The sequence below is a fragment of the Phyllobates terribilis genome, unplaced genomic scaffold (assembly GCF_046119375.1).
Source record: "Phyllobates terribilis strain yellow unplaced genomic scaffold, ASM4611937v1 Scaffold_3__8_contigs__length_932513732, whole genome shotgun sequence".
NCBI lineage: Eukaryota > Metazoa > Chordata > Amphibia > Anura > Dendrobatidae > Phyllobates > Phyllobates terribilis.
The window spans coordinates 305,843,550-305,859,094 of NW_027362763.1; the positions used below are offsets into that span (position 1 = coordinate 305,843,550).

At 41.8% G+C, this 15,545-nt stretch overlaps 1 protein-coding gene across 3 annotated transcripts in view; it reads left to right on the top strand.

Moving 5' to 3' along the window:
* PIK3CA (phosphatidylinositol-4,5-bisphosphate 3-kinase catalytic subunit alpha) overlaps positions 1–15,545 on the top strand; it is a 57,061-nt gene that overhangs the window by 31,690 nt on the left and 9,826 nt on the right. For 2 of the 3 annotated variants that reach the window (XM_073674942.1, XM_073674943.1), the window contains exons 11-19: positions 526–607; positions 3,798–3,962; positions 5,229–5,332; positions 7,325–7,496; positions 8,482–8,588; positions 8,692–8,813; positions 9,261–9,339; positions 10,968–11,138; positions 13,887–13,970. In XM_073674942.1, coding sequence (XP_073531043.1) covers positions 526–607; positions 3,798–3,962; positions 5,229–5,332; positions 7,325–7,496; positions 8,482–8,588; positions 8,692–8,813; positions 9,261–9,339; positions 10,968–11,138; positions 13,887–13,970 — 1,086 coding nt within the window. The remainder of the gene's footprint in view (positions 1–525; positions 608–3,797; positions 3,963–5,228; positions 5,333–7,324; positions 7,497–8,481; positions 8,589–8,691; positions 8,814–9,260; positions 9,340–10,967; positions 11,139–13,886; positions 13,971–15,545) is intronic. The other variant, XM_073674944.1, reaches the window with a different exon arrangement.

Below are 15,545 nucleotides of genomic sequence, written 5' to 3' on the forward strand. Positions count from 1 at the left end.
GCATGCTGCAATGTAGCAGAGGTATAGAGAGCTTTAGCCATGCAACCTGTGACATTGCCTGCCGTCTCACTGTCAAGTGTCCCAACATTGAAAGGGTTAATGTGACAACATAAATGGTCAAATCCAAATTCATGCAACACTACAATATCAAAGGCTTTTATACATGGCTAGAATTGTCTGGGTCCTTCATTGTAATGCCCAGCCCAGCCGCAGCGCAGTTTTGAGAAGATGACGAATCATTTTTAGTCCCTGATTTTTCTTAAACATAAAATGTAGAAAGTGACTTGTTGACACCATCCTGACTGCTTGTGGTATTACCAGAAGGGATGTATAGATTAAAGAGAGAACCATAACCCATCATCTCATTTGGTCTTTTATTTTATTTTACTTTTTATTTTATTTTTTAAGGCTTAGAGGTAGCAAGGATATAGGATGTTGTTTGTGCTGAATACAAAGCCAGCGTTAGTCAAAGGTGAAGCTTTTCTTCTATTCGTTCACAGTGATTTCCATTCTATGTTTCTACAGGCTTTATTGCCGAAATACTCCAGAAATCCTTCCTAAGCTGCTCCTGGCTGTGAAGTGGAATTGCAGAGATGATGTTGCACAGGTAAAATCCACCTCCTATTGATTTGTACCAGATCTCGCAGTACATTTCCTATAGGGGCTATTTCAGTCTGCTTGCTATCTCTGGAACGTGCGTGTGTGCCCTCGTCTGTATAGATGTGATTGGTGACAGGAATTTACATTGTGCATATAATGAGCACTGCGCTGTCAGTGTTGCATGAGGCTACAAGCTTCAGCTCTATAATTTCAAGCACCACCAGGAAGGAAGCCATGAATTATTATAATGTTTTAGTGAAAAGGCCCTTTGTCTTTACTCTGATAGTTCTTATGTTGTCTTTCTCAGTAGGCTGGCTGAGTGAAAGGTACTGTGAGCAGAATTTCACTATTTGTATACACTGGTAGCTCTTTCAAAAACAAGTCCAGCAATACCTTTATATGGGCAGTCCATTCCTTCATTACTGAGAAATCAGTGTTTGAATCGATATATAAATGAGATTATCGATCTGAAGCCTCTGTCACTCCAGCTCTGTGCATAGTGCTGACGCCTCCTGCCTGACTGATAGTCTCTATGCTGTGTGACTTAATGCAAAGGAGCCGTCTGTCAGGCAGGAGGAGGCAGCGCTGGGCGAGGAATAGAGCTGGAGTGTCAGAGGCTTCAGATCTACATATAGTTCTTCAGCCTCATTTGCATAACAATTTAAAAATCTGATTTTTCAGTAACAGATGAACAGATCGGCCATGTAAAGACTTTGTTGGACTTGTCTTTGAAAGAGCTACCTGCACATGTAAATAGTTTGGGGGTAAATCCTGCAGACAGATTCTTTTTAAAGCTATGCATATGAATGTAGTAATTTACAGACTGCAGCCAGCTCCTTTTTTGATCACTGGCGGTGACCGTGATGGTTCTCAGGGCAAAAATGAAAAAGGTGTTCCTTCAGTAAAACAACATTCCACGGATCAAAAATTTATCAGGATCCAGAATTTTTATTGAAAATAGATAATTTAATGAATTAAAACCATCCACAGCGAGTAAATAATTAAAAGGTAGATAATGTGTTTTCTGTCTTGAACTATGGTCCTCATCAGATAGAAAGTGATCCTAGTTCAGGATCGAAAACGCATTTGTTATACAGTGCCTACAAGTAGTATTCAACCCCCTGCAGATTTAGCTGGTTTGATAAGATGCAAATAAGTTAGAGCCTTCAAACTGCAAACGAGAGTAGGTTTTATGAACAGAAGCATAAATCTTACAAACCAAAAAGTTATGTTGCTCAGTTGAATTTTATTAAATTTTAAACATAAAAGTGTGGGTCAATTATTATACAACCCCTATGTTTAATATTTTGTGGAATAACCCTTGTTTGCAATTACAGCTAATAATCGTCTTTTATAAGACCTGATCAGGCCGGCACAGGTCTGTGGAGTTATCTTGGCCCACTCCTCCATGCAGATCTTCTCCAAGTTATCTAGGTTCTTTGGGTGTGTCATGTGGACTTTATTCTTGAGCTCCTTCCACAAGTTTTCAATTGGGTTAAGGTCAGGAGACTGACTAGGCCACTCCAACACCTTGACTTTTTCCCTCTTGAACCAGGCCTTGGTTTTCTTGGCTGTGTGCTTTGGGTCGTTGTCTTGTTGGAAGATGAAATTACGACCCATCTTAAGATCCTTGATGAAGGAGAGGAGGTTCTTGGCCAAAATCTCCAGGTAGGTCGTGCTATCCATCTTCCCATGGATGCGGACCAGATGGCCAGGCCCCTTGGCAGAGAAACAGCCCCACAGCATGATGCTGCCACCACCATGCTTGACTGTAGGGATGGTATTCTTGGGGTCGTATGCAGTGCCATCCAGTCTCCAAACGTCACGTGTGTGGTTGGCACCAAAGATCTCGATCTTGGTCTCATCAGACCATAGAACCTTGAACCAGTCTGTCTCAGAGTCCTCCAAGTGATCATGAGCAAACTGTAGACGAGCCTTGACATGACGCTTTGATAGTAAAGGTACCTTACGGTCTCGTCTGGAACGGAGACCATTGCGGTGGAGTACGTTACTTATGGTATTGACTGAAACCAATGTCCCCACTGCCATGAGATCTTCCCGGAGCTCCTTCCTTGTTGTCCTTGGGTTAGCCTTGACTCTTCGGACAAGCCTGGCCTCGGCACGGGAGGACACTTTCAAAGGCTGTCCAGGCCGTGGAAGGCTAACAGTAGTTCCATAAGCCTTCCACTTACGGATGATGCTCCCAACAATGGAGACAGGTAGGCCCAACTCCTTGGAAAGGGTTTTGTACCCCTTGCCAGCCTTGTGACCCTCCACGATCTTGTCTCTGATGGCCTTGGAATGCTCCTTTGTCTTTCCCATGTTGACCATGTCTGAGTGCTGTTCACAAGTTTGTGGAGGGTCTTAAATAGTCAGAAAAGGCTGGCAAAAGAGATCTTTAATCCACACATGTGAAGCTCATTATTCTTGGTGCCTGAACTACTTCTTAATACTTTAGGGGGACCAAACAGAATTCTTGTGGTTTGAGGGGTTGAATAATAAATGACACTCTGAATTAACTTTTAACGTTTTAAAAAAAAAAAAAAAAAAAAACATTATTTGCTGCAGTGCATTTCCCACTTCCAGGCTGATCTACAGTACAAATGTCACAATGCCAAGTTAATTCCGCATGTGTCAACCAGCTAAATCTGCAGGGGGTTGAATACTACTTGTAGGCACTGTATATTAATAATAAAGAAAAGGTAGATCTAAAATGTCTATATGTACAGTTTAAATTTTAATTTCTTATTTTCGACGTTTGATCTCTAAAGAATTTTGATCCAAGAATATTGTTTTACCCAAGACCGCGCCAGAGGAGGATCTACATTTTCTTCCAAAGTTCTGTGTTACATGTATTCGGGACATCGTTATTGATCCAAGCATGCATACAAACCTTGATGAGAGAGTTTCCCATCAGATTACTTTTATTTTGGATGCATTTGTCCTTTAAATTCTTTATTGTAAGAAGTCTCTGTACTGGGATCTTACTGTTTGGACGTCTGAAACTGTCTCAATCTCCTTGTATTTTTTAGAAGTTAGAGGAGTAACCTGCTTGTACAGCACCTGGGTGGCAAACCCCATAATCTGTGTCCTATTAATCTGCTATGCAGCACTGTCATACTCTTATACACCTTCTACTCATTACATAATTACATCACTTTATTACACATCATAACATTCCTGTTAACATTCTACAGATGTACTGTCTACTAAAAGACTGGCCTCCAATCCGACCCGAGCAAGCCATGGAACTGCTGGATTTTAATTACTCAGACAGGATGGTACGCTCGTTTGCAGTTACTTGCCTTGAGAAGTATTTGACCGATGACAAGCTGTCACAGTATCTTATCCAGCTAGTACAGGTAATTTTCTTTTGGAATAAGGCTATTTATTTTTTATTAATGTGTGGGGAAATGAATGGATGACTAGTTTTTTCTTTTTTTTTTTTTCTACTTTTATTTTAAAACTACAGTCATGTGATCGCTTGTTCTATATTATGCAGTACAACTCTATTGCAGCTTATTGACAAAATGTCATTCACCTATGAACAGGTTGGGCTTTACAGGAGGACCCCTTGCAGCTTGAGGGGGAGCCAGTACATTGGAGATCACTCTATGTAAATGTTTGTTACTCATTGACAGTAGCCTGTAAATGGTTAAACAGTAGCAATCATAACTAGCTCTGGTTGCTGTTTTTACCGCAAAATGCTGGCTGTGTATTACAGCGGGCATCTCTACTGTACATACCAGCATGTGATATGTTGGGGGAGGTGTTAAGGGCTTATTATTTTTCTTCTTTGTTTTGAACTAATAATGCATTATCACATGACTGTATATTCCATGTCACTGTATGAGGCTTAGTGAGTATACAGGTCCTGCCTAAGTCTTCAAGGCTGACGGCGCATGGGATTTACAGTCCCACAATGTGTCTGGAAGCACCGTGACCCATTTAAGGAGTTACCCACTTTGACCATGGCAATTAACTGATTAGAAAGCCCGGATCGGAGAAACCTGTCATGTGAATGCTGAGCGTTTGCTCTGGGAGACACCCATGCTGAGCCTACTTACCGACCTCCTAACGTAGTGTATTGGTGTTCAGTTTCGGTAAGGGATTAAAGACTAAATTTCCCTTAGAAAAATCTTTCCAATACAAATGTGTTTAGTTCAATGCACAATACTATCTTTAGTTTTCCACTCTATACCATTCCCTGGGTCAAGCTAATGGCTCCCAGGCTTGGGCTAATTTGGTAGCACATCTTCCATAACTTCTCCTAGCTTAATTTGTGAAGCGGTCTCCCCTTTTCTCTCCCAAGAGCATAAATGAATTAGTGTCTGTGACCATGACATTCTGGAGATTGGTCACTAGGACAGGAGCGATGTGACAAATGCAGACAGGGAGGATTCACACAGGGAAAATAAGCGGCATTCTGTTCCATAACTTGTAGGATTTAATGTCGGCCACGTCTAGTTTTGAGATGAAGTGAAAACCCCGGCTCAGTGACAGACTAAGAACTGAATGGTTTTCTCTGCGAATGTTCGTCCATTACCTAGATAAATATATCAGAACATAACCATCACCTCACTGAACACCATTGCTTCACAACTGTATGATATTCTTCTTTTCTGCAGGTTCTGAAGTATGAACAGTACTTGGACAATTTACTAGTTAGATTTCTGTTGAAGAAGGCCCTGACCAATCAGAGAATTGGACACTTCTTTTTCTGGCATTTGAAGTAGGTTTACAACTATACCCAGGGTATCTTACTCCTTTTCACGTGCGCTGTATTTGTGGGTTTATGGAAGCAGTGATAGGCTGAGTTCACACGATGCGTATTTCATGCGTTTCCGCGGCGTTTTTGCAGTTGCGTAAACGCCGCGGAAACGCATGAAAAACGCATGGTAGAAGGGAAGCAATGTTCCCCAATGGAAATCCGCATGTGCTGTGCCCATGATGCGGATTTTTCCGCAGCGTTAACACTGCGGTCAAAAATCCGCAGCATGTCAATTAATTTTGCGGAAACGCGGCGATTTCGCCGCCATTGACTTGCATTAGAACGCGCCAATTCCGCAAGACAGCATTTGTACTTGCGTAATTGGTGCGTTCTAATGTGCGGATGGTACCCGGGTGTGGAGGAGAGGAGAGTCTCATCCACACCCAGGTACCATTAAAAAAGCTGTAAAAGAAGAATAAAATAAAAAATAAATGTATTCTTACCATCTGTCGGCCCGCACAGCGCTCCCGCTTGGTTCCCGGCACTTGCAGTGAGTTGTAGGACCTGCGGTGACGTCAGAGTCATGTGACGGGTCACGTGACGCTGACGTCGGCAGGTCTTTCAATTCAAAGTTGCCGGCGAGGGAGAACAGATTGAGCAGGACAGCGCGGGCCATCGGAGGTAAGTATATACATTCTCTCTGGTCACACTGTATAAATCCATGCTGTTTGCATGGATTTATATAGTGTGACCTAGTTATCAAGCACTTTCCAGGTGATGCTAACATCGCCTGGAAAGCGCTTGTCAATCTGCATGCGGAAACGCATGTGGATCCGCATGTATTCTGCAGGAAAAACGCATGCACAATCTGCATGCGTTTTTTCTGCCAGGGAGATGCAGAAATGATGCAGAAATTTTCTGCTTCATTTCTGCATCGTGTGCACATACCCATACTGTTAGTCACAGTAAGACGGATTTAGAAACATTTATGTCTTCTCATTACTATGAGATACCAGCAAACTATCATTGACGTCTTCAAGTTTATAACTTTAATTTAGTCACATTGCTATAGAAGCTTTTTAAGTTTACATGCTCACGGGGCACCAGTCATAGGACAAATACACTTTAGCTAATCTAGATCGATGAGTGGTCATTTGTTGATCTGGTTCTATCCACTGTGTGGGCTCCTATTGTAGGGAAGCTCCTGGTAAATGGAGTCTGACACCTGCAAAGCCCAGTTAAAACTAATCAGATGTAGCCGCTGGTAAAATCCTACCTCTAGCCTAGTTTCCTCAGGTATGGTTTTTCAGAAAATTATTACTTTTTATTGTGCCAATGACGATAGTTGAGAGACTCCATGACGTGTCCAAGCTCTATGCACCGTTCTGCCCCCCTCCATATGTTGATTGACCGTACTCAGAGCAGGTGCTGCTTGAATTGAAAACTCTGCGGTGTCTGCTCAGACTGAGACCGCACAAGCAGAGTGTGCGCACACATCCATCTGCTATGGCTGCTCTCTACAGTGATCCACAGAGGTGTATTAAGTAAGCAGCCGGAGAGATGGATCTGTGTGCAGCCACTTGGCGCCTGCCCCAGCTCCTGTAGTGCTGGTGTGTGCTCGCATAGCTGGATTTTCAGTAAAGGCAGCGCTGTCTCCGGGCAGTGCAATAAATCAACGTAGGTTGAGGGCGCACCACGGTGAACACCAAGGGTGCATCAGTGCTCATTTGCATAATAAAGATTATTTTCTGGATGTCAGTATCTGAGAAAACTAGACTACTGAAATGTTTTGTGTTTTTAGGGGATAAATTCCCTACATGACTATTTTATTAGTTTAAGTTAGGTTGGGGAAGATGAGCGGTGATTTACTACTTTTTGGGCTTTTTTTTGTAAAGTGCACCTGTCATGTGGCAGTGCTCTACACGGCATTTGTAGGCATGCACAGCTATCTATAAATGTGTGGCCACTAGTCTTCTTGTTATCTACCAATGATGCCTATTAAACTCCCGTTAGGTCAGAAATGCACAACAAGACAGTCAGTCAGAGGTTTGGCCTGCTGCTGGAGTCCTACTGCAGAGCCTGCGGCATGTACCTCAAGCATTTAAGTCGGCAGGTGGAGGCGATGGAGAAACTCATTAACCTCACTGACATCCTGAAGCAGGAGAAGAAGGATGAGCCTCACAAAGTAAGGGCAGCATTCAGCCTATCTAGTGGGTTTCTACAAATTGTTACATTTTCACTTAAAGGTGTATTCTGTAATGTACTGTACATTTTTTGGCTTATAATTGGTTGAAAAATTGTTTTGAAGGCCATTTGTGAGCACACGCATTCCCTGTAGGAAATGTGATGTTATTTTAGTCAAGTTTTTAGAGGTATCTTACATGTATTTAGTATCAACAAGTCACAGGAAAGGCAAAAGATGTCTGACCGCTGACACCCCATTGATCCTGAAAACCAATATTCTAAGTATTGTGCACTACCACTCCATTCACATGTGTGACCACTGCCCCATTTAATGGTATGGGACTGACAGGACAGCTATCTCACCGAGTCCCTAGAAAGTGAAAGGAGCGGTGGTCACACATGCACTTACCGCTCCATTCAAAAGGGAAACTTGGGACCCCTTTGTCCACAGGAGCAGTAGAGGGTCCCAGCAGATAAACAGCCCCCAATTTTACTTTGGAATATGTACTTAATGCTAAAACTCCTTAAAGGGTATCTGTCAGCAGGTTTTTGCTACCTCATCTGAGAGCAGCTTGATGTAGGCAAAGAGAAGCTGAATCCAACAATGTATCACTTAGATTACTGGGTGCAGCTGTTCTGACACAATCAGAGCTTTTACATTTAGAATGAAGCAGAGCTGAGAAAGCTAACTCCGCCCTCACCAGGTTCTCTGCTTACAAAGTCCATAGACAGTGAGGTGCTTATCATAGGAGGGGGTGTTACCTGACTAGTGTAACTCTGGCAATGTTAATCTCTTAGCGATCAATCCTTTACAGTTAGTAAACAGTAGCAGCACTTTGATAAGTGACACATCCCTCAATTCTGTGTCTCCACCTCTATCTCCTGCTGTCTTCTGATTACATAGCAAAAATCTGCTGACAGATTCCTTTTAAAGGGCTCCTATTTAATTGAATTGGACTCCGTGTAATAACAGATATTTGTTGTAGGTGCAGATGAAGTTTCTTGTCGAACAGATGAAGAGGCCAGACTTTATGGATGCATTACAAAATTTCACCTCCCCTCTCAATCCTGCACATCAGTTGGGGACCCTCAGGTATGTCCATGTGTTATTTTCCGTTCCCTGTTTTTTCCCCCATTATGTCTGATCACATTCGGCATGCAAATATGTTTTCTAAATCTTTTCTTTGTTCTTTTAGGCTTGAAGAATGCAGAATAATGTCTTCAGCAAAAAGACCACTTTGGCTAAACTGGGAGAACCCTGATATTATGTCTGAAATGCTGTTTCTGAATAATGAGATAATCTTTAAAAATGGAGATGGTACGTTCAATAAAAAATGCTAATGATGCACAATGTACATGGAGCTTAATTTAGAGTGAATACCATATAACACATTGGTATATGCTAATACCAAGCAGTACGATCCAGCCATGAGTAAGTGGCAGCACTTTACGGGCTCATGCTTTCATATGGAGACTACTTTTTGATTCAAATAAACTAATTCTTATCATGGATGGCCTAACAATATGGTCAAAAACTGTGTATGCTTTTATACTTGAAGCATTAACAGAAATAATGGCAAAGGCGGATCCATTCTAGTAAAATTTACAAAATCTGTAACCGTGTGAACCGAGTGTTACAATATAGTATTGAATTTGGGGTAACTAGTAAAACCCTTACAATGTCTTACTCATATCTGCCTACCTGCTATTCACTACAGAATGTTTCATGATTTATTTATTTTTTTGCCGCCTTTTTCTCCTCTAGACTTGCGTCAGGATATGCTAACGCTTCAAATCTTACGGATTATGGAAAATATTTGGCAAAATCAGGGACTTGATTTACGGTGAGTGACACACTAACCATACAGTAGTTGGGCCAGCTTCACATCACATTTTTTGCCATTTTTAACAGCCTCAAGTTTTTATAGTGTAAAAAAAACTGTAAAACTGATGCAAACAAAAGCATTTCAAAGCAAGTATATCTGTTTTTTTGTGTCACGGAGAAAGGAGATCACATGACTTGTTTTTCTATGGGAAAAAACTAATGCAAGTGTATGACGAAACATTTGCATCAGTCTTCCATACACTGCAATATTTGGAAAAAAAAGTGTAGCCAACGTGATTTTTGCAAAAAAAAAAAAAAATAAAAAAATGGATTTTGCACAAATGTATGTCAAATGAATACCAATTTGACTTACATTTTTCTTTTTTATTCTATGTAAATACAAATGTATCCATTTGAATACATTTTTTTTTACAGAACAAAAAAATATGTAAAGTACACTACAAAAACATGACGTGACACAGGCTTCCACCTAAAAGACAGTTTGTTTCCCTTGAGATTTGTATATAACCTGAGGTCTCTACGCACAATCCTATGTTCCCATGAAAAGTATTTGGTGAGTTTTTGGTGTTGCAAATTTTCTGCACCTATTAAGTAATTTAGGTTTCTTGTGTTTTTTCATTGAATTTTTTAGTGCATCTGTATCGTGTGTTTTTTTTTTTTGTTTGTTTTTTTTATTGCTGCTTTTTTTTTTTGTCTCTTTTTGGTCTCTTTTATTTAAAGCTCCTTTTGTTTTTGCTAGTTCCTGATATTTGGCTTTGACAACTTTTATTGCTCTAGTCCTAAAAAACACATTTGGCATGAGATTTCTATAAATCCCATCCACTTTGCTGGACCTGTAAGATGCCGCATTTCTGGCGCAGTCATCAAAAACTCATTGTGGGAACTTAACCTAAAGAGGACCTTACACTTTTTTGAAAAGCTTTCTCAGAACCAGAAATGCATTTACTGTGCTCTTTTTCTGTCCTTCTGGCCTTTTTTCATGGTGGATATAATTTAATGGAAGGAGGAAGCTGCAGCACATAAAATAAATTCTGCCACACCGGTTTCTCCTGTTCTCCGCTTTTACGTCATATAGCGGCTGGCTCTGTGTGTTTGTAGATACTTAGGTTAATCCTTTGCAGGCAGCTGTCTCATTGCTGTACTTTTATAATGCCCTCTTATTACTTGGTTTATAAACCATCATTGATGACCTTTCAGCTTAAGTCTAGAGGTCAGAAAGGTGTGTTTTTTTTTGTTTTCTGTTTTTTTTTTTTTTCAGCCAATTTGCATTTTGCAAATTTGAGTGATCAAATACCCATTAGAATGCATTGGCAAATAATTTACCAGTATTGTATAATTTATTTACAAAAAGGTAAATTATATTCAATCTATTCAGCTAATTAATAACAGGCTGAGAAAATTAGTACTCCTAATCCTGGTCACATCTGCTCCATGTACCACTCACTGCTATGTAAAATCAGCACCTCCACAGTTGGTACCTCCCAGAGAATCTAATTGTGACGGCAGAATATTATGGGGTTTTGGACTTCACTGCTCTGAAATGAGGAAGCAGAACCCGTGTCCCTACAATACCAAGGGGATTCGTGCATTTAATGGTCACTGTGTAAATTCCTTATTCTCTTTCAGGATGCTTCCCTATGGATGCCTCTCTATAGGAGACTGCGTAGGACTCATTGAAGTAGTCCGATGTTCTCATACTATTATGCAAATTCAATGTAAAGGAGGATTAAAAGGTGCTCTGCAGTTCAACAGTCATACGTTACATCAGTGGCTCAGGGATAAAAACAAGGGAGAAACGTGAGTTGCAATTTTCCACGCTAATTTATAATTTGTCTTGTATACATGTTTTTGATAAGAACTTTGGAATTGGTCTCGAGTTGCTAGGTAAGCCAATTGTCAAAGTAGGTAACCACACAGAATTTGCTCCACACGCTAGAAGCACGCAGCCGCTACTGCTGACTGCAAAGGAGCTGGGATGTTGCAGACCCTTTCAGTCATCATTTGTCCTGGCAGAGTTACTCCCTACATCAGTGGTCCCCAACTTTTCTTGCCTTGAGAGCCACATCTCAGCTCTTGGTAAAGGGTTGCAAGCCACATTGAGAGTCTACTTACAGTGACTTGCAAAAGTATTCACCCCTCTTGGCTTATAACCTATTTTGTTACATTACAACCTGTATTTAAATATTTTTGTAATCCGATTTTTGTGTGTGATGCTTCAGCACTAAATAGTCTAAGTTGGTGAAGTGAGAATAAAGGCATAAATGAAATTTATGGGATCAAATAACTAAAAATTAGTATGTGCATATGTATTCACCCATTTTGCTATGAAGCCCCTAAAAAAAATTCTGATGCAAGAAATTACCTTCATAAGTCACATGCTTAGTGAAATGAAGTCCACCTGTGTGCAATTTAAGTGTCACATGGTCTGTCAGTATATATGTGCTATCCAGCTAATCATCTGCAAAGGCTTTCAGCTAATACAGGGACATTTACCTAATGTTATATGTCTTAATCCATTCAGTTATCATATATAGATATGATGGTTACAGTGTTTGTTGTCCTTTGCTGCCATCTGCTGGCCATTGTTCTTACATGCTTTCATGTTCTGAAGCTGGAATTCCCACAATGCCTCTCTCTCTGCAACGCCATGTATCTTGTTTCCTCACATACTTTCTTTCTGGTCAGTGCCATCTTGGCAGCACGTGAATCAGGGCTGAAGAGAGAATTCTCCTGTTACCTCTGTCCTCTGCCCTCCATTATTCTACCCCATCTTCATCCCTTCATCTTCCCTGACATCTTGCCTCATGTCACCAAGGTACTGTGAATAAAATTGGTTAAAGTTCATCACTGCATTGTCCTTTCCGGATTTACTAAGTGCAGTTGGTCAAGCATAGCGGGAAAGGGTAGCAAGTAACACTATCTGCCATTGCTTGTACAAAGATCCGTGCTCACATCCCTCAGACACATCTCACCTACGTAGAATGGTGACAGGAGACCTAAGCCTACAGTGTCTGTGTGCATATGCATTGTCTGCTAGCAAGTCTATAACTGCCCGCCATCTTAGCTAAGGCATGTCCACAAAAAGCTCCATGGATCCCTCTGCTAGTCAAGCGCATTATGTTCCCGACAACACAGATGCAGCAGGAGCACAGTCCAAACTTACTGCAGAACATGACGCATGTTCGAAACGTATAGCCAAGCCGACACTAAAGGTCAGAGAGAACTTTGGGACGACTAGAGACGAGTTCCGCGACAACCTATATGATTTATGGCGCACAGTTAATCACTATTTAGCTGCTCTTCCACTCTCAAACAATGACGCAGCAGATTTAACCATCACATTGAATCGTTTATCTGCTGCCTATGATCGCTCCTAGAGGCTGTCTGCAAAGTACTTTACAATCCTGAGTAACTGTGACATGGATGATGCCACAGCAGAGCTAGCAGAAAGAGAGACTCTTCCCTAAGAAAAGACTACATTAGTGCAAGATGCTCAGGATAAGGCAGAACTCCGCACACCTCCCAAGAGGTTAGGTCATATCGTACAACGTCAACCCAAATCACATCTAAATCTTCCAGATCATTTCACTCTAGGAAGTCAACATGGTCTGACAAGCTACTGGAAATCCACACGACTGCTGAAGAAGCTAGAGTTAGATGCCCCTTTGATAGGAAGGAAGCAGAGATGGAAGCCCAAAGAAACAAAATGGAAGCCCAATTGAAAATGCTCCAAGCCGAAAGGTTAGAAACAGCCCTCGCTAAACTGAAAGTCTTTGAAGAATCACTAGGCCAAGATGCATATATGGACTACTACATTCAAGGAGAAGTGGAAGACCCAGCTGATCGCGCTACTGACTACATGCTAAGACATTTACCATCTGTACCATCGCCATTTCCAATCTACCACATCAATGCACCCGCAAGGCAAGGGATGTCGCCGCCTACTACTGACCAGGTGACTTTCAGCACTAACCCACAATTTAGGTCACAGCCAGCAGACCCTCTAGAGACTAAACCGCAGCTTAACCCTCATGCCGCATCATTTTGTCCTGATACATCGCAGTCAAATAAGCCAGAGAACGTACATTTCCCCAGGGATACCACAAGATAATCCTGTAACTATGACCGGTAGATTGGACATGTCAGACTTTGCCAGGTACATGATTTGCAGGGAGTTAATAAAAATCAGTCTCTCAAAGTTTGATGATCGTGCTGAGAACTATAGGTCTTATTTCAGCATGGGAGAGACTAGAACAAACCTAAAGCAACTCGGACACAATAGAATGTGCCTTATTTAAGAGACTGCAAACCTTCCCAAAGATAACTAACAAAGACAACTGGAAACTTCAAGATCTAAGCAACCTGCTAAAGGAAATAGAATTGGCAAAATTAGACCCATGTTTTTCAGGACCGAGTTACCTTGACACTACTCATGGCGTGAATCCAGTAGTGTCCAAGTTGCCATACAGTATGCAGGGAAAATGGGCAGACCACGACTCAAGGTACAAAAGAGAGCATAATATGTCATTTCCTCCATTTTTCCAGATTCGTCAGTGATCAAGCTCGGAAGAAGAATGATCCCAACTTCGACTTCACTGAACCTACTCCACCAGCTTCGTCATCTACAAGGTATGATAACATTACCACCAAACGTAAAGAGTTAAGGGGCACAGTATCTGTGAGAAAAACTGACGTTCCACTTGCTGCACCCTTCACTAAACCAAATGCTGTTACTCCTAAAGTTATGGACAGCAACCGTATGTGCCCTCTCCACAAAAGGCCTCACCCACTTAAGGAATGTTGTGAACTCGGGGCAAAGACTTTGCAGGAGCGTAGAGATACTCTCAAGGAGCTTGGTATATAAGTGTTGCACCTCCTAAGGCCACATTGCTAAGGACTGTAAGGCTGTCATTAAGTGCACTGATTGTCCATACTGCATACACTTTGCATCTATGCATCCCACACCAGCTCCACACAATTCACAACCTTCTGTAGTATCCAACCCTGCTCAAAAGCATGGCGGGGAGCTAAAAGCTCCTCATCCAATTGCAACCGCTGTTTGATCCTCGTGTATTGAAGCATGTGGTGAAGGGACTGGTCCTAAATTCTGTGTCAAGGTATGTCTGGTCAAGGTCTATCCAGAAGGACAACCCGACAAGGCTTCCAGAATGTATGCCATAATAGATGAGCAAAGCAACAGGTCTCTAGCAAAGCCCAAACTCTTTGAGATCTTCAGTATAAAGGGACGAGCTGCTTTGTACACCTTCAACACCTGTTCTGGTTGTATTGAGACTTCTGGCAGTAGAGCCTCTGGGTACATTGTCTCTTCAATCAAGGGGAACATGTACATACCCTTGCCAACCTTAATTGAATGTGACTAGATGCCTGATAACAGGGGAGAAATTCCCACTCCGGAAGCCACGCTTCATCATCCCCACTTGAGGCACCTAACTAACAAAATGCCTCTTCCTCTACACACGAATGCTGACATTGTAATCCTGCTCGGAAGGGACATTCTGAAGGTCCACAAGGTGCGCCAACAATGCAATGGCCCAGATGATGTTTCATATGTCCAAAGACTTGATCTAGGCTGGGTAATCGTGGGCGATGTATGGTTGGATAAGAGTCACAAGCCCTCTGAAGTCAATTCCTTTAAAACTTGTGCTCCAAAATGGTCGCACAACTCACTTTAAGCCATGCTCTCATTACTACTAAGTGAAAGAAAGGTTCTCCGACCTCATCCAAGATCTTGACACCATTCCTACTCCCTATGGTGACGACTTGGGGAGGACGGTGTTTCACACAATGCAAGATGACAACAAAATGGCCTTATCCATAGAAAACAAGGTGTTTATTAAAATAATGGACAGTGGATTCTTCAAGAACGAATCTGACCGCTGGGTTGTTCCCTTACCCTTCAAGGCTACAAGGGCCAAGCTTCCTAGCAACTGGGAACAGGCCTTATCCAGGTTCATCTCACTGCGGAGAACATTAAGAAACAAGCCTGCAATGAAGGACCACTTTGTAGCCTTTATGGACAAGATATTTTGCAATGACCAAGCAGAACCAGCTCCGCCCTTAGGGAATGACAAATGCTGGTATCTCCCTTCCTTTGGAGTATATCATTCAAGAAAGCCTAAACAAATCAGAGAGGTGTTCGATTCAAGCTCCAAACATCATGGTGTTTCTCTGAACGACACTCAC